General features: G+C 43.9%; 1 protein-coding gene across 12 annotated transcripts in view; it reads left to right on the top strand.

The window, feature by feature from the left end:
* The first annotated feature begins 974 nt into the window (after window positions 1-974).
* CFAP263 (cilia and flagella associated protein 263) overlaps window positions 975-19,256 on the top strand; it is a 32,136-nt gene continuing 13,854 nt past the window's right edge. The window contains exons 1-7 of one of the 12 annotated variants that reach the window (XM_026011836.2): window positions 975-1,218; window positions 2,271-2,394; window positions 3,551-3,712; window positions 7,263-7,418; window positions 8,386-8,466; window positions 11,056-11,211; window positions 16,479-16,586. In XM_026011836.2, coding sequence (XP_025867621.1) covers window positions 1,115-1,218; window positions 2,271-2,394; window positions 3,551-3,712; window positions 7,263-7,418; window positions 8,386-8,466; window positions 11,056-11,211; window positions 16,479-16,586 — 891 coding nt within the window. In that variant the 5' untranslated portion in view covers window positions 975-1,114. Of the gene's footprint in view, window positions 1,346-2,270; window positions 2,395-3,550; window positions 3,713-7,262; window positions 7,419-8,385; window positions 8,467-11,055; window positions 11,420-16,478; window positions 16,587-19,256 lie in introns of those variants that run through there. The other 11 variants (XM_026011838.2, XM_072750125.1, XM_026011839.2 and 8 more) reach the window with 11 other exon arrangements.

Genomic DNA, 19,256 nt, shown 5'->3' with positions numbered 1-19,256 from the left:
GCAAAATAAAAACCAAATCCCCCAAAACAAAAGATCTTTCTTTGGAGTTTAGTAACTGTATGTTGATGCTAAGGTACGTCCTTTATGGGAGGAGGTGGCTGACCTCCACTCTAAGCAGTTTATTATAGCTTGCCTTCTAACCACATCCAGCGCGCACCTGACCCGGAGAAGGCTGCTCACCTTGGCCTTCTTCCATCCCAGGGCGGGCAGACAGAACGCCAGGCTGCCGCCCGGCGGGTCCTTGCGGGGCACACATCAGTGTAGAACCTGACTGTAGGAGCTTCCGGTTCGGCCAGACCTTGATTCCATTCCTGTGTGACCACGGCCCACTCCGCCAAGCTACTGCTCAGTTCCTGATCCGTGAAATGAAGACAGTAAGACTAATTTCATAAGACTGTTTGGAGGATTAAATGAAATGATGGCTGTGAAAAACTGTGAGGCGCCCCATTGTTGCTCTCGTCACTCCACTTGCAACAGTGGGTTTAGGGGCTCTTTCCCTCACTTAATCTGAAGCGAGAGCTGGATTCAGGATTGTCGGTTCCTTACGTTCCCCCAGCACATCATGGCTGTTTCGGTGCCTATTTAGGGATGTCTCTTGAATTTATACCATTTAATAATCGGTCAGCTTTTCCCTTCCAGGAATGCAGGATATCGGTGTCTGAGAGAAACTGCAGTTCGTGTGGGTGAAGCACCAGGGGGTGAGCAGAAACAGAGGCCTCACAGCGAGGCGGGGGAAGGAGGACACTCCGACAAGTCAGATTAACTTTCCGGGTCTGTTTCCTCTATTTGGAGAATAAGCAGAATAATAGATAATGTTACAAGAGCGTTGCAAGGATTTGCCTCAACCGTGCTTGGCACAGCGCCAACGGCAGAGCAAGCGCGGCGCAAACAGCAGCGGCAGGTAGCGGCGTGGTGACGATGGCTGCTGAAGGAGCGCGGGAGGCCGCTCGCTCGGCGGCGCCGCGCGTTGCCGGCGGAGGCCCCGCCCCTCACGCACGCGTCCGGTCGCTCCGGCAACGCGCCGCGAGGTGGCCGCCGGCCGCGTGACGCTCGGCCGCTGGCGCTCTGCGCCCTCGGTCTCTCCCGGCATTGGCGAGGCTGCCGGGGCGCAGAGATGACTGATGAGGAGGACTCCGAGACCGCCGTCGTCGAGTTGCAGGGCGGGGAGGAGAACGAGCTGCCGATTATCCAGCTGTGTGAGCTGGTGGAAGAGCTCAGGTAGGCCGGCCGCTCCGGAGGGTCAGAGGTCAACTGTACAACTTCCCGGTCTCACAGAGTATCCGGTTGTAGCAGCGGAGCGGCTGTTACTTCACAATGTCCGTGAACAGTTGAGGTCAGAACTGAGGTAATCTTATTAATAGCTACAGTTTCTGGAATGCGGCATGATGTGCTGGGGGGAAACCTTAAATTTTAGCCCACAGGAATTCCCTCAGTATTATCCAATATGCATGTATTCATATATATCGTGCACACATAACTTGTATGTTTTAAATATATAAAAGTTAAAAAGGTCAAAATCTTCGCATATACAGGATAAACGAGGTTTGTCATCCCCAGTTTATTCCGAGCTTTTCCACCATTTATAATATGCTTCTTGTGGATACTTCATCTCTGGTGCTGGAAGGAACAGCTGAGAAACATAAACCAAAGCAAACATCCAAAGATTGTGGATATGTAGTAACTTCAAGCATGTAGTAATTCAGAAGGAATTTCATGAATGGGTTCGAAGATACTGGAAAGTGGAATTTGTAGCTTCATCTCAGCAACGATTTTCAACATAATGCCAGTTTTTTGTTTCGTGGCTTATTAGACATTTGAAAAAAATCAGATATTTATTTATTTATTTATTTATTTATTTATTTATTTATTTATTTATGAGAGACACACACACACAGAGAGGCAGAGACACAGGCAGAGGGAGAAGCGGGCTTCATGCGGGGAGCCCAATGTGGGACTCGATCCTGGATCCCGGGACCATGACCAGAGCTGAAGGCAGCCGCCCAACCACTGAGCCACCCAGGCGTCCCAAAATCAGATATTTAAATAGAACTTACTATGTGCAAGGCACTGTTCTAAAGGCTTTGCCTTTCTTATTGCAACTCTTCATAATAGGCACTGTTACTATTCTCATTTTACAGATGAGGAATTTGAGGTACCAAGCAGTTGAGTGTTTTGCAGAAGGTAAAGGTAGCTGCTAAGTATTAAATACTAGTTATTTGGGGTTTGAACTCTTATAAGTGGAACTTACTCAGGTACCCTCTGTCTTGTAGCTATGGAAACTCTGCTCTCAAAACTGAGACAGAGATGTTTGAGAAATATTATAATAAACTGGAGCCCAGGGATCAGCGACATCCACGATTATCAGAAATTACATCAGGAGCCGAATTTGCACAGGTATACTGTGGAGATCTAATAATTCTTTTATTCTCTTTGTCCCTTTAGATACAAGTAGTATTTGTGTATCTGCCTCTGGTGTGTCCTCTTTGGCATATAATTCTCTCCCTATTCTACTTTTGATTCTTCCTTCCCTCCCAAGGTTTTTCTTTCAAGTGAGTGTGAAGGGAATCAGGTTCAATTAATAGTGGATTGACTCTCCCAGAATATCTTAGTTTGTTTGAAATAATTCCTTTAAATTGGGGGACTCGAATGTTTACAGGGCCCAGCTAGCCACCTATAATAGGAGTGAAGTGAACCTGCTGTGGGCATGGAAGCTTTCCTCCCTCATCTAAAAGCCAAACCAGGTGGCCTGGTATTGCCAGAGCTGATTTTTTTTTTTAATATTTTATTTATTCATGAGAGACACAGAGAGAGAGGCAGAGAAATAGGCAGATGGAAGAAGCAGGCTCCATGCAGGGAGCCCGACATGGGACTCGATCCTGGGACTCCAGGACATGCCCTGGGCCAAAGGCAGGTGCTAAACCGCTGAGCCACCCAGGGATCCCCCCCAGAGCTGATTTTACAAGAGAAGCTGAAAATATAGATGATTGTGGTGGAATGTCCCAATTTTCAAATGTGGGTAATTAATTTTTGAAAATATACAACTGGATGTAGATCCATCTTTTGAGAGCCAAGCAGTCTCATCTCCAGGCCCACACATTCCCTGGGCCATCTGCTGGTGACCTTTGGCTTAAATGTGTAGGGAATCAAAATATTTTTGTCTGTTTGGTTTTTTTGCTGAACACTGTGCCCCCAGATGCAATTTCTCTTCTGTGTTCAGTTTAAGAAGCATTGAGCTCTGGGCTTCCCCTGACACTGACTTGAATGCTGGTCTATAGTAGGTTCACAGTCCTTCCATAGCCTCAAGACACTTTCCTTTATTTATTTTAAGGTCATTATCAAGAACAGGCCTTTGAATTCTTTAGCACAGGGCCTTAGGCTGACTTCTGAAATAAACATCACCTCATACCTAATATCCCACATCCTTTCACGTTGCATTTGTTCTCCCTGGCTGTCACTCAGAGTAATTTCTAGCAGGTCTGAGTGGTCACTTTGATGCCCAATTTGAGCATAAATTCCTACTGACAGTGGCTTGGTTTTGCTTTTATTACAGTTCCGAGGCAAGCATAGATCCAAATCCCGTATAGGTATGGACCATGTGATAGGCCTCAGTTGTGACCAAAAATGCGAGCTTGTACAAAAGGAGCTGGAAGACATGAAGGACGAGATCAGGCACATGAGAGCAAATGCTGAACGAGACCTGCAGCATCATGAGGTATATCATTTTCTCTGTGGCTGGTCCTTCCTGGGCTCCCCACTTCCACCTCATTGAGAAGGACCGAGAATATGATCATATAATTGTTATTTTGAAAGAAGCATCAGTAGGAGAAGAGAAATTAAACCCGACTTTTAAGGAACTTCCCAGATGCTGGAAGAGACAACAAATTATAAACCTTTTTTCTTTTTTAGATGTATTTATTTTAGAGAGAGGGAGAGTGAGCATGAACAGGAGGGGCAGAGGGAGAGGGAGAGAGAATCTCAAGCAGACTCTGACATGGGCTCCAACCTTGAGGTCATGACCTGACCAAGGGTTGGATGCTTAACTGATTGTGCCACCCAGGTGCCCTTTAACTTTTTTAAATGGAAAATTTCAAAAATTCACACATGTAGAGAGGCTAGCACAATGGACCCCTATGCACTCAACAACCATGTGCAACAGTCATCAACATATGGCCACCCTTATTTCTTCTGTATCCCTACCAAATTCTCCCTCATGATGGGGCCACTGGGCTATTAGCAAGTGATACCTCAACATATCATTTATACATATTTCCATATATGTCTCTAAGATATGAATTCTTCAAAAAAATAACCACAATAAACAGAAATGCCCTTAAAAATGTGTAGTAATTCCTTAATCGCATAAGTAATTTAGGATTTAAGTCAGTGGGTTAGATGAAAAATCCTTTAAATCTTTCTGTGTTGGTTATGCATGACCATGGTCCAGGTCTTGTTGGAGACCAAATGGTCAGTTTTCCTCCAGTGAGCAAATATCACTGTTAGTTCAGTTGCCCATGGGATATAGTTGTTGGCTTGCATTAGAGAGCAATATTGAATGAAAAACAGGTATTTCTGTTCTATTTATAAATTTTTCTATTTCTAAACGTGGGCACAGTGACTCACACTCATTGCAGTAGATTCATGTCTTTATTGATGGAATCATCTGTACCACATAAACCTAACCTCCCTCCATCTCTTCCTTGCCTCATGCCCGCCCTCTTTCTTTTTTTTTTTGTTTGATAAATCCTTTTTTAATTTTTATTTATTTTTATTTTTTTATTGGAGTTCAATTTGCCAACATAGAGCATAACACCCAGTGCTCATCCCATCAAGTGCCCCCCTCAGTGCCCATCACCCAGTCACCCCTCCCCCCACCCACCTCCCTTTCCACCATCCCTTGTTCATTTCCCAGAGTTAGGAGTCTCTCATGTTCTGTCTCCCTCTCTGATATTTCCCACTCATTTTCTCTCCTTTCCCCTTTATTCCCTTTCACTATTTTTTATATTCCCCAAATGAATGAGACCATATAATGTTTGTCCTTCTCTGATTGACTTACTTCACTCAGCATGATACCCTCCAGTTCCATCCACATCGAAGCAAATGGTGGGTATTTGTCGTTTCTAATGGCTGAGTAATATTCCATTGTATACACACACCACATCTTCTTTATCCATTCATCTTTTCGATGGACACCAAGGCTCCTTCCACGGTTTGGCTATTGTGGACATTGCTGCTATAAACATTGGGGTGCAGGTGTCCCAGCGTTTCACTGCATCTGTATCTTTGGCCCCCCCTCTTTCCCAACATACATTGTTGAATTACAACATGTTAACGTGAGCTAGAGTGGCCAAAGACGACTTTTTGAGGAGGTGGGTTATAGCATGGTATAGGGCTTGGCATGGTCTTGAAGAAGATGAGGAATAAAGCAAAGTACTAGAAAAGAAAGGGACCCCAGATAAGGTGAATGACATGAGCAAGGAAGTAGAGGTGGGAATGAACATGGTAAGTCTTGAGACATTGAAGGGGCTGGTGTGTTTGGGGGGCTTTTTGAGGAAATAGGGCCAAGGAGGGCTGTGAGACCTTTAGAGCCAGGCAAGGGAGTTTATCTTTGATGCCTTAGGAAGTAGAACCTCAATGAAGATGGCTGAGCAGGAGAGTGAGTGTTGAAAGTTGGTTGAGGTTCTGGCACGTGAAGACAGTGGGGAGGGCAGGGGCTCCTTCCAGTGAAGGAAGATGCTTTTGCTTCTTGATGCCCAGGGACAAAGCTGGAACTAAGATGATTTGCTCTACAGCTATGGATACCTTTTCTTTCTTTCTTTCTTTCTTTCTTTCTTTCTTTCTTTCTTTCTTTCTTTCCTTCTTTCCTTCTTTCCTTCTTTCCTTCTTTCCTTCTTTCTTTCCTTCTTTCTTTCCTTCTTTCTTTCCTTCTTTCTTTCCTTCTTTCTTTCTTTCTTTCTTTCTTTCTTTCTTTCTTTCTTTCTTTCTTTTTCTCTCTTTCTTTCTTTCTCTTTGGACCTCTAATATAATTTTTTTTTTTTTTTCTTCTAATATAATTTTTTTTTTAATATTTCACTTATAAGGGATCCCTGGGTGGTGCAGCGGTTTGGCGCCTGCCTTTGGCCCAGGGCGTGATCCCGGAGACCTGGGATTGAATCCCACGTCGGGCTCCTGGTGCATGGAGCCTGCTTCTCCCTCTGCCTATGTCTCTGCCTCTCTCTCTCTCTCTCTGTGCGACTATCATAAAAAATAAAAAAATAAAAATAAATAAATAGTCCAAATTGGCTTTAAAAAAAATATTTCACTTATAAGTTCATCACCCTCCATGTTACGGATACCTTTTCATTTTATTCTTTCAAATAATGTGTATGCATGTGTTTGTGTTTTCTTATTTAAAGACAATCTCTATGTTGTACCAAATTCAAATGTACAGGTAAGCTAAAGGAGCATTTATAGACATCCACAATCTACCTAGAGGTCATTAATGTTGACTTTTGTGTTTATCTCCTAGAGTTTAGATTATTTTTTCGGCATATATGAATGTCTTTATAAAAAGTATTACATTATTTTGTAAATTGTATTTTGCATTTACAGTCTTTCTGTGTGAATATGTATATATTCATTTATAGCATCTTTTTTCAAATTACTGTAGTATATGTTAAGTGTTGGTCTCCCTAGTGATCCGCCTCTCTAGATGTGACTGTAGCTAATGTTTTGATGTATACCTTTCCAGATATTTTTTATATCCTATCCTATCCTATCCTATCCTATCCTATCACATTACATTATGATATAATTTTTAGTGGATAAATGATATTTCAGGCATGGAAATAGATCTGTACAGAGATACTTTAGGCCCTGATTTTGTTCACCCCCTTTTTGTGGATACCTCCCTTTTTTTGAGGCCTGCTTTTGAAAAATCTATTTGAGAGGGAGAGAATGCACAAGGTGTGGAGAGTCAGAGGGAGAGGGAGAAGCAGACTTCCCACTGAGCAGGGAGCCCCACACGGGCTCAATCCCAGGACCCTGAGGTCATGACCTGAGCCGAAGGTAGATGCTCTACTGACTGAGCCACCCAGGCACCTGAGACCTGCTTTTTAATAATAACATTAATGTAGTCAAATTTGTATCTTATGGATACATTTCTAAGGCCAAGAAGAAACATTTTGTATTAGGGCACAAAGAGGCCTGAGAACTTAGGTTTCCTTAGAGGGAGATATCCTTGAAGATTTTTGGGAACTGTACTTTCTTTGTGCTTACTCCTTCAGGCTATCATTGAGGAAGCTGAAATCCGATGGACTGAAGTTCAGAGAGCAGTGCATGAGTTTAAAAAAGATATTCTCAAAACCATATCCAAGAAGAAAGGGAGTATTTTGGCCACTCAGAAAGTGATGAAGTACATTGAGGACATGAACCACCGGAGGGTGAGTTGGCAGGAGGCTGGAGCTTAGATGGGAGAATAGATTCACAGAATGAAGACATAAAAAAGACCCATGTGCAGCAGTCACCCTCCATTTGGTCCACCAAAAATGTCCACATGTGCAGATTTATTGCATCCCCCAAATTGTATGTCTTAAAAAAGTGCAAGCTTATCAAGGCTAAAATCAATCAGGCTGGATGAATATTAGTAGTATCTCAGACTGATTTTTTAAATTTATTTATTTATTTATTTGAGGGAGAGCATGAGCAGGGAGAGGGACATAGGGAGAAGCAGACTCCTGCTGAGTAGGGAGCCCTATGCGATGTGGGGCTCAATCCCAGGACCCGGGATCATGACCTGAGCTGAAGGCAGACACTTAACCCATTGAGCCACCTCAGACTGATTTTTTTTTTCTTTTTTATCGTTGCTATTTGTTTCAAGATCTGATATATTTTCTAGAGAAAAGCAGTATAGATCTTTCTAGTCAGGTGACTACATGGAGGAGGACAGGTAAATTCCAGTCTCTTCAAATTCCATTATTACAACAATGAGACATAAAATGCTCCTAAACTTCCAAAGATTTTGTAGCATGTCAAGCTTTGGATCCTGAACATGAGTAGAGCTACTAACCCTAGCCTGTTATAAGTGATAAAAATTATATAAACTACCAAGAGAATAAAAGACCAAAGAATCATAAGATCATTTTGTCAGGAATGGCCCCATATCCAAATTATATATCCAAATGATCTCGAATTTAAAAATAATAGAAGATTTGCAGGAGCAGACCCAGTTACTTCTGCTTCTTGGTCACGAGTGAAGTGTTACTGCTTGGGTAAATGTAAAAAGACCTAAAAATAAGTGACTGAATGTTAGAGGACTTAAGATTTGGGGTGTAGCCCCAGACTTTTCAACTTTTCAAACCAACAGAGAAGACAAAGAGAAGTGGATTAAAATTTACTTGTATTTTTTAGGATAATATGAAGGATAAATTACGTTTGAAAAATGTTTCTCTCAAAGTACAGAGGAAAAAGATGCTTTTACAATTGAGGCAGGTATGTGTCTCGCTCTTTCTTTCTTTCTTTTCTTTCTTTTCTTTCTTTCTTTTTTTTTTAGGTTACTGTTGAAGGTAGAACAATGCATTCCCAAAGATGTTGAAGTACTAATCCTTGGAATCTGAATCTGTTACCTCACATTGCGAAAGGATTTTGCAAGGGTAATTAAGTTAAGGATCTTGAGATGATCTTGAAATAATCTCCCCTTGACTCTAAGGGAGATTATCTTGGATTATCTGAGTGGGTCCAATATCATCCCAAAAGCCCTTGTAGGAGGGAGGAAGGAGGGAGAGTTGGGATCCTGGAACAGAGATCAGAGTGATGAACTTCTAAGGTACAGGAAGGGGTCATGAACAAAAGAGTGTGGGCAGCCTCTAGAAGCTGGGAAAGGCAAGGAGACAGATTCTCTTCTAGAGCCTCCAGAAGGAACGCAGCTCTACCAACACCTTAATTTTAGCCCCAAGAACTATTTTGGACTTCTGACTTCATGAGCCATAAGATAATAGATTTTTGTTTTCAGCCACTGAGTTTGTGGTAATTTGTCACAGCAGTGAAAGGAAACTCACACAGTTACAGTGCCGGCAAATCTGTAGATGTAGTTGGCTTGTATTTAAAAGACCCTTGTGAGACAGAACATGAGAGACTCCTAACCCTGGGAAACGAACTAGGGGGGGTGGAAGGGGAGGTGGGCAGGGGGTGGGGGTGACCGGGTGACGGGCACTGAGGGGGGCACTTGATGGGATGAACACTGGGTGTTATTCTATATGTTGGCAAATTGAACACCAATAAGAAAAATAAATTTATATAAAAAATAAATAAAAGACCCTTGTGATGTACTTATTGACGTTTTTTGGTGAGCCTGGCCTGGGTGACACAGTTATAGGGTGCTTTGGTTGCCTTTGCAGCAGACTAAAGGCTCCTGAAGAAAGGTAGTAAGGCAGACTCAGCACAGGGCCTCTCAGATGTGATTACATGGCTCATCCTCTCCTAGCTCCAATTTTTTTCATTAACTTGAATATGGGCACTGATGTCTTGTATATTAGAGGTTGGCAACTGACAGTGACACAGAGTTGTGCAGGAGAATTAATGTGTCTGGAATTATTGCCTGATTGACTTGGGATCCCAAAAGGCGACAAGCTGGGACAGCTGTAACATCATGGAGTAACTGAGGACAAAGTAAGCTTCTCTATTTCAATCTACCAGGACATCTGCACAGGTGCCAGATGGCTTAACCGTAGGGTACCTGATAAAGTCAGCTCAGCTGGAAGTGATGCTATGGCCTGGGTTGCACCCCGAGAACCACAGTGCCCCACCAAGAAAGGGTTGGGCTTATTGTCTTGTTCTGAGCAGCCCTACCTGGAGTGCTGTGTCTCAGTGAGAGCTGCATTCTTGCAAGAATTGGTAACTCAGAGTTCACACACGAGAGGGAGCTGGAGAGCAAGGGGAACTGAGAGCCCGTCAGATGACCTGGGGCTGAGGGACCCAAGAAGACTCAGGAGGGCCCAGGGCAGCTATGGAGAGGAGAAAATGCACTGCCTTGGAGGTCCCCAGCAGGAGCAAAGGCTGGAGGGACGGTGTCCCCTGTCATTGAAGGAGATTTGAAATAATGAGGTTTGTGTAAGAAAGGAGAGAGGAGCTGCCTCCACAGAGAGAGTTCCTGGTACTCCAGGCTTTGTGCAAGCTCAGGCATCATGAGGAGGGGATTTAAGTGTGAGAGAGGGAGGAGATGGATGACTTTTAGCCCGAAAGCCAGTGCCACACAGAGCTGCCACCGAGGTGGTCCTGTCCTCAGGAGCTCACATACTAGTGGCGCATGGGGATGGTAGGAAAAGGCAGGATGTGGAACTGCTATCCAGACGCAACAACAGCAGGGACCACAGAGCTGCAGCAGGGGTTCTCCTGGTGTGGAAGATGGATTAGGAGTGTTTGAGCTGGAAGATGGGTCATCACTGGGGCCTAAGGAAATTGGTGTGTTGGTTTAGAGGAAAGGGAAAAAGCCTCCTTAGAGGTATTGCGTGGGTAGAGTGTGGGGATGAGGAACAATTCCTGGGTTCAGCTGTTGCCTACCACCAGTGTAAGATGGCCTGGCCTGGTGCAGCAGAGGAGGCAGGCCAGGTTGTGGAGGGAACCCAATACACCGATACAACTACAGTACAGAAGTGTCATGTGATCACAGGATGGGAATTTATGGACTGCTGGTCCTGGCCTTTCCAGGGCAAAAACAACTTTTATACAGTCTCCTTTCATAGCCCTGTTTAGACACTACCTCTTGTGGGAAGTCTTCTCTGACTGAGCCTCGCATTCTCTGGACTGGCTGAATGGCTTCCGTGTGCCCTCTGCCCCTCTTACTACACCACACTGCAACCTGTCTGAACCCTGGGTGAATATGTGCTCCTTGAGGCCGGGGACTATTGTATTTATTCAGATTTCTATCCCAGTGTCCTGCGCCAAGCAGATCCCCAGTCCATGTTTGTTGAATGACTGACTGAATGATGACCAACTTTCAGAATCTCATCCAGAACTACAAGGTAGGAGTCAGATTCAGAAGTCACAGCCTCACGTTATTTCTTTCTTCTTTCTGAGCTGTAGAAGGAAGAGGTAGGCGAGGCCCTCCATGATGTTGATTTTCAGCAGCTGAAGATCGAGAATGCTCAGTTTTTAGAGACAATTGAAGCAAAGAATCAAGAACTGATCCAGCTAAAGCTGGCATCTGGAAACACCCTGCAGGTCCTCAATGCATACAAAGTAAGGTCTTCCCTGATGGCCGGGTCCCTGAGGCCTTTCACACTTACCATTCCAGCCACAACAAGGTTCCTGTGCACCATTGCACTTCTACATAAGGGCTTGGGAGTCCCTCAGTTTATCATTGCTCCCTGATTTCTCTTGACAGAGCCATTCTCCTCAGATACCCTGAATGTTCTCACACCCCTTCTTGTGCAATGCAACCACCCAGAGAGCTTTTTTTTTTTTTTTTTTTTTTAAATATACAGGGCAGCCCGGGTGGCCCAGCGGTTTAGCCCTGCCTTCAGCCCAGTGTGATCCTGGAGTCCCGGGATCGAGTCCTATGTCGGGCTCCCTGCATGGAGCCTGCTTCTCCCTCTGCCTGTGTCTCTGCCTCTCTCTCTCTCTCTCTCTCTCTGTGTGTCTCTCATAAATAAATAAAATCTTAAAAAAATAAATAAAAAATAAGAAAATATACAAACACCCTGACCAGTTGAATTAGGAGGTGAAAGCCATGCATCTGTTTCTCTTAATGCCCCCAAGTGATTTTTATGCAGTGAGTTTTGAGAACTAACCACATTCAGGATCCTGTTTAATTTAGGCCTCGAATAAGCACTTCCCTGCTTACAACCCTCCAGAAGAAAACTTTCTTAGCTAAAAATCAGAAAACTAACATATAATTCCTTATCTGCCCAGAACCGTTTTGGGAGTGAAAGAGATACTATTAATAATGAAGTGGGAATGATAGCCTGAATGTCCAGCCACCCTGCTAGCAATTGTCTGAAGCAGTAGTCAACTACTGTGGGCCGGTGTATCCTGCCCACCCACGTGGCCTGTGAGCTAAGAATGGTTTTTACAGAAGGATATTTGTAACTGACTACGTAGAGAATGCTACCTTTGAAACCCATTAAGCAAAATTGGTTTCTTCCCTGGAAATTCCATTCTTCTTAATAGACCTATATTCCAAAATGTACTTAATGATTATATTTTGAATTTCATCAATAAAACATTTGTGGAAATTTGTTTTTTCTTTTGTTAATATAAGCAATTACATAATATGCTCAATTTTGCCTCTTGGCCAGCAAAGCCTAAATATTTGCTATCTGGCCTTTTACAGAGCAAGGTGGCTGACCTCTGGCCTAGTGCCTGCTTGACAATGGTGGCTATAGGCTTAGGTAACTTACAGGTGGTCTTCATTTCGCCAACACAGGGTCATTTTAAAATATAAATTTGTAAATAAATAAATAAATAAAATATAAATTTGTAAGTGTTTAAATTAGACTATGTCGAACAGGTGGTCTTCATTTGGCCAATACAGTGTCATTTTAAAATATAAATTTGTAAACAAATAAGTAAATAAATAAAATATAAATTTGTAAAAAAAAAAAATATATATATATATATATATAAATTTGTGTTTAAATTAGACTATGTCGAACATTTTCCTCTTAAAATTAAAAACATGAGGCCCAAAGAGAGTAATTGCCAGCTTCAAGCAACAAGTTTGTGCAGGGCTGGAGCACCTAGTCCAGTGTGTGTCCTACCTAACCCAACTGCCTCTCCCTGGCTTAAAGCATGTAGACAACATTATGCTGGCATTTTGAAACTTGTGTCATCCGTCTGCAACAGATCATCCACTTTGATCTTATCTCATCAGTAGTGAGCTTATCTGATCACTGTTATTTCAAGATGAAGCCAATCCATGTGACTCCTGAGCCCTTGTTGGCTAGAGAGCTGGGTGGTACGTGGCTACATCACATTGGATCTTGATGGTATTCTGTGGAATCAACTTATGTAGCACAGGGCCTGTCTGGCCTTGTGTAGAAAAGTCAGGGGTTTGGAGTGGAACTACTGGTTTATAAAATGAAACTGCCAAGTCCAGGGTCTGAGGTCTCTAGGACAGGTCTAAACGCAGAGGATCCATTGTTTGCGATACCCAGGCAACAGCAACACAGGCCACAGTGGGTGAAATGGGAGCTCTTCCAGTTAGAATTATAGGGGCCATTATGCCTGTAGGCCTGTTTCAAATAATAGTAAGTAGATGGGGGAGCTTGGGAGGAGATGCCCACAGGAGTCCTACTGTGGACACAGTGATGGGTTGAGGGAGAAGCAGGCTCATTTCTTCTGTGTCTCAGTTCTTAGGTCTCCTGGGGGAAGGTGGAACAGCTGTTGAGTTCTGGAGTCAGGCCTCACTTGGGTTTGAATGGGGATTCCATTAGGGACCATGGGTACGGTACTTCACCTCTTAGAGGTAGGCTTTTGTGACTCATCACCAGGATAGAGCTCTGGCTGGTGTGTGCTATATTCCTAGCAAGTGCTCAGCCAGTATTGTCAAATGAACTGCTATCAATTGAGGTGTGTGTTTAGGGGATGGGAAGGTGGCAGGAGGGACCACTTTCATATAAATACCAAACACCCAAGTATAAGACCTTGTGGAAGCATGCAGAATAACTCTTACCGATGTGTTCTTTTCAGCAGTACATAGATGGACTGACTTACCAAACATACCCAGGAGCTGTTGCATGCCAGGCTCCAGGCTAAGTGCTGAGGGTATAGGTGTGAAGGAGACAGACAGGGTCTCTTCTGTGAGTTTGGTGCATGAGCTTCAGCCTGAGGGGTACCTTTTCTCTGATTTCATGCCATCAAGCCCTGCCCGGTAGAGTCTGGTAGAACATAAGCATGTGATGACAGCTGTGATGTGTCATTCCTAACTGACTGTAAACCAGCAATCCCCCTGTGGTAGGTAGAATTCCAGGATGTCCCCCAAGACTCCCTACCCCTTGGCGTATATACCCAGTGCAATCTCCAAGGCTTTGGGGTATGAGGAGTTCTATGATTCAGTTCTATGATTATGTAATATGATATACCACAGTTGACCTTAAGATAGATTATTGGATGGTCCTGAGCCAATCATCTGAGCCTTTGAAGGCAGAGTTCTGTCTAGAAGAAGAAGTCAGGGATTTGAAGCACGGAGGGAATTGTCTGGGTGAGAAGTTCTTCACCACTGGCTTGAAGATAGGAGAACCTCAAAATGCTGAGGGCTATGCTCACAGCTAGAAAGAAACAGATGGCAGTCTTACAAGTTCAAGGAAATGCGTTCTGCCATCAGTCTGTGAGCTTGGAAGAGGACCTCAGATCCAGATGAGAGCCAGCCCTGGCCAATATCTCGACTTCACCCCAGGGGACCCTACCTGGGTGGAGAATCCAGCCTCACCATGCCTGGACTTCTGACCTATGGAAACTGAGATAATAAATGGGTGTTGCTTCACGCCACAGAATTTGTGGTGATTTGTTAACACAGCAAGAGAAAGCTATAAAGTGCCCTTTCGGAAAAGCTAAAGTGGCCCATGGCCTGCTAAGAATCACAAATAGCTCTCCTCACAAGTTTTTGAGGGCCCTGCCCAGTGGAGCCAGTGATGGCCTAGCAGTAGCCTTTGCAGTTCCATTCTTTCCTGCCCTGTCTCTGCATGGTGGGGGTAATGCCTTCCCTCCACTCTCTCTTCCTCCCCCACTGACTTTCTGGTTTGTGGTGGAGTCCTGTGCTGCCTCCCCTTCCCCTAGCACACCTCCCGTCAGTCTGGTCTCTCCCCCATGGGGCTTTCCTAAGCAGAGTGATGTTGTGCAGGATGTGGAGCAGGAAATGAGCCTTAGGGGAGGGAGGGTGGGCAAGAAGGGGAATGGGGGGTAGGGGGTGTAGTGCCCTAAAGTCCTCAGGCAGCTGGCTCTAGGCTTTTCTGCAAGGTCTAAGATTTGATACCCTGGATGTATTGCGCCAGCACCCACCTCTCCCAGGCTTTTTCCTTAGCTTGGCACATTCTCCCTGCCCTCTCACCTAGACAGCCTTTCCGCCTCTACTTGGCAGCCTTTCAGCTCTCTTTCCCATATGCTTTCCCCCAGGGAAACCTCAACCACTGTGCTCATATTCTTAGCACTGGCACAGCTGCAGTTTTACATTGCTTCTTGCGTCTCTGTCAAGGCTGTGAACCGGCCGCAGGCTGGCAGGGCTGCGGTGTGGCTGTGGTGCTGCTCAGTGACTGATGCAGAGTGAGCACGTTCTCAGAGTTCGTTGAGCCATCCCCCCCTGGAGTCACTGGCTTCTGTCACTTGGATTACTCTTCAGCCCAGCACAGTACCTCTCAACTCCTCCAAACTGACCCTTCTCTGCAGCAAAGGGGACAAATTGGAGAAGCAAGGGCTTGTGGGGAGCTGGTGAAGAAGAACAGCATTGAGTGATGCAAGGGGAGGCTGCAGGGCAGTTTGTGTAGGAGGCCTCCAGTGCCAGTGGGCCCGCCTGAACGAGCATTGGAGACGATGGTGGAGCCTGTGGGCCCCGGAGTCAGATCACCTGGGTGCAGACCCTGGCTGACCTCTTATCTCTATGACCTTGGGCAAGTTGTTTTACCCTCTGTAGAGTCAGTTCTTAATTTTTTTTTTTTTTATTTATGATAGTCACAGAGAGAGACAGAGAGAGAGAGAGAGAGGCAGAGACACAGGCAGAGGGAGAAGCAGGCTCCATGCACCGGGAGCCCGATGTGGGACTCGATCCCGGGTCTCCAGGATCGCGCCCTGGGCCAAAGGCAGGCGCCAAACCGCTGCGCCACCCAGGGATCCCAAGTCAGTTCTTTTTTTTTTTCTTTCTTTTTTTTTTTTTTTTTTTTTTTTTTTTAAGATTTGTTTATTTATTCATGAGAGACACAGAGAGAGAGAGTGAGTGAGAAGCAGAGACACAGGCAGAGGGAGAAGCAGGAGCCTGACATGGGATTCCATCTGGGGTCTCCAGGATCACACCCTGGACTGCAGGTGGCACTAAACCACTGCGCCACTGGGGCTGCCCTGGAGAGTCAGTTCTTTTACCTGTAAAGTGGGATGCAGCATCACCTAGCTCATGGGGAGTGTTTCTCTCTCTTCATCTAGCTTGTATGAGTGTTCTCCACACATCAGGTGCTGTGGTCAGCTCTTTACCACAATTATCCCCCTTAAGTCTCTCCACAGCCCTGTGAGGTGACCAGCCCAAGTTTAGAGAGATTCTGGGACTTGCCTAAAGTTTCTTTTAGTAAGTAGTGGGGCAGGATTTGGGTCCTGGTGCATCTAGCCACCCGGCAGGTTTTTATCTCCCCTACCATGTAGGCACCAGAATGCTGAATACCTGAGCAGCTGTGAGAAGGGCAGGCCCAAGTTCCTGGTTGGTCTTAATAAAGAGCTATCATCCTGCTTAATAAAGACCTGACTATCCTTCCTGTAGTTCGGAGTGATCATCTTTGCTCAAGACTTGCTGTGTTGTTATATTTCAGAGCAAGCTATACCAAGCAATGGAAATGTCTGTCAATCTGGACAAGGAGATCTTGCTGAGAAATGAGTTACTTGAAAAAATTGAAAGAGAAACCCTACAAGTAGAGGAGGTAGGAGAGGGTAAAGTGTGTCACTTCTGGTGTTTGCTTCTGTCTACAAAGGCTTGAGCCAATGTACACCAAGATCCAAGCCTCCTTGGTTTTTGTCTTAGAAAAGTATAGACCAAAAAAAAAAAAAAAAAAGAAAAAAAAGAAAAGTATAGACCATAAAAGTCAAAACAGCTCTGGGCCTTTGAAAGAGGAAATGGCATCTTGAGACTCATAGTCCAGTAGAGTTACATTTTACTGCTAGGTTAGGGTCTAGAATCAGAAATCACGTAGAAATGAAATCATCTAGAAATCACGTAGGGTCCAAATAACCCTTCAGAATTCTTTCAGTGACCTGTAAAGTACCATACTCAAAGCGTCATGTATATAATATCACACACAAAAATCTATAATGCATCTAATTGGTATGAGAGGTACACATGCCAAAATAAACAGCATTCTATGTAAAGGAGAGAGAGAGTTCTTTAAATGTGTAATTTTCATTCAGTACAGTGGCTGGTGGGATAACAGACCTTCAGCCTCTGTCCTGAGCCCTCTCTGGGGCCTGTGGTCACGGAACAGATGTGTGGCATTATCTGAGCTCCTTACATCTACATTGTGATTTAGTGCTCTCACTACTTTGCTGAACATGTACAGTTGAATTTCAGCAAGTTAAGTTGTACAAAGGATGTGACTCAGAGGACTTTTTTTGGAAAGATGGGGGAAAGAGCATAAGCTTTGATGTTGCCAGGTTCTAGCTTTGAATAAGTCTTTTAGTTAGGCCTCAGTTTCTGCATCTATGAAATACGTGTCACAGGCCTTGTGCTGATCCGTTAGGACCAGAATAGCGATGCCTTGTCAGCCTCCCAAGCCATTAGTATAGTTATTAGTGGTCTTGTTTTGAATGGGCCGAAGTGTCCCCAGCAGTATGCGTGGCTCCAGACCTGTCCACAATAACTGAAAAGCCACAGGATGACTTCATCTTCAGTTTTGTCATGCATTCACATCATATCCTTGATGGAGAGCCAACACCTGCAAAAAAAAACCAAAACAAAACAAAACAAAAAAACGGTCTCAGTAGAGTGGCCAGTAACAAAGTTAAAGCAAAAGTCTGTGTGCTCTCTCCATGTAGGATTTCTGTGGTATTTGGGTAGATATTTATTAAATTACAAGTGAAGCATGACAGTAGTTTTTAAAAGCCTGGTATTCACTGCTTAGTATATTTTAGGTTTCTTGTGGACTTTTTAAATAGCTCTGTTGGGTTATAATTCACATACCATGTTATTCACCCATTTAAAGTGCACATTTTCATGGTTTATAATATATTCACAGAGTGGTGTAGCCACCCATAAGAAATTTGTCTGTTCCCCACCTCACCTCACTCCCACCCTCCAGCCCAGTGACCACTAATCCACTCTCAGTCTCTGATTTTGCCTGTTCTGGGCATTTCATTTAAAAGGGACCATACAGTACAATGACGATCACTTTTGTGACTGGCTTACCAATATTTTCAAGATTCATGTTGTAGTATGTGTCAGCACTTTGTTTCTTTTCATGACTGAGGAATATTTCCTTGTATGGATGTACCACATTTTATCCATTCATCAGTCAAGAGGTTGTTTCCCATGGGTTGTTTTTGGCTGTTATGAATAATGCTGCTATGAACCTTCACGTACAAGTTTTTGTGTGAACGTCTGTTTTCTTTTCTCTTGAACATACAGCTAAAAGTGGAATTGTGGGTTGTATATGGTGATGCTATGTTTAACATTTAGAGAAACTGCAGAACTGTTTTTTTTTTTAAAGTGGCTGCACAATTTTACATTCCCACCAATATTTGAGGGTCCTGATTTCTGTACATCTTCACAAACACTTGTTATTTTCAGTTTTTGTTCATTTGTCTTTTAATGGCTGTCCTAAAGGGTGTGAAGTGATACCTCACTGTGGTTTAGATTTGAATTTACCTAATGACTAATGACATTGAGCATCCCTTCATTTGCTTTTTGGCCATGTGTGGTTTTTTTTGAGAAATGTCTATTCAAACGCTTAGCCCCTAAATTTTTAATTATTTGTCTTTGTAAGAATTCTTTTTGTATTCTGGATTAAAATACCTTGTCAGATATGTGACTTGCAAATATTTTCTCCCATTCTGTGGGTTTCCTTCTCACTTTCTTAAAGGTACTGTTTACTGGTGAGCTTCAGTCCATCTATTTTTTTCTTTTGCACTTGAGCTTTTGGTGTTGTATCTAAGAAATCATCACAATATCATGAAGATTCAGTCCTATGTCCTCTGTTTGAGCTTTATAGATCTTACATTTAGGATTATGATGCATTTCGAGTTAATCTTGTAAATTCTGTGAGGAAGGGGTCCAAAAGCTGAGAGAAGAAAGGAGATGAAGCCTGGGGTTTTGTTTTGTTTTAAGTAGGCTCTACTCTCAGTGTGGAGCCCAATGCAGGGCTTCAACTCATGGCACTGAGATCAAGACCTGAGTGGAGATCAAGAGATCAAGAGTTGGACACTCAATGGACTGAGGCACCCAGGTGCCCCAGAGATGAAGTATGTTCACAAAGTTTGTTGTATTAGCCTTCCTCTTTACCATTGCGTGGTTCTCTCCATTTCTTCCTCTGGATTCAAGTTATCATCTGGTGTTATATCCTTACTTAGATATGGCTTTGTTTCACCCTGCCTTCTTTTAA

The sequence above is a fragment of the Vulpes vulpes genome, chromosome 2 (genome assembly GCF_048418805.1).
Source record: "Vulpes vulpes isolate BD-2025 chromosome 2, VulVul3, whole genome shotgun sequence".
NCBI lineage: Eukaryota > Metazoa > Chordata > Mammalia > Carnivora > Canidae > Vulpes > Vulpes vulpes.
This window is presented reverse-complemented; position numbering and strand designations above follow the sequence as displayed.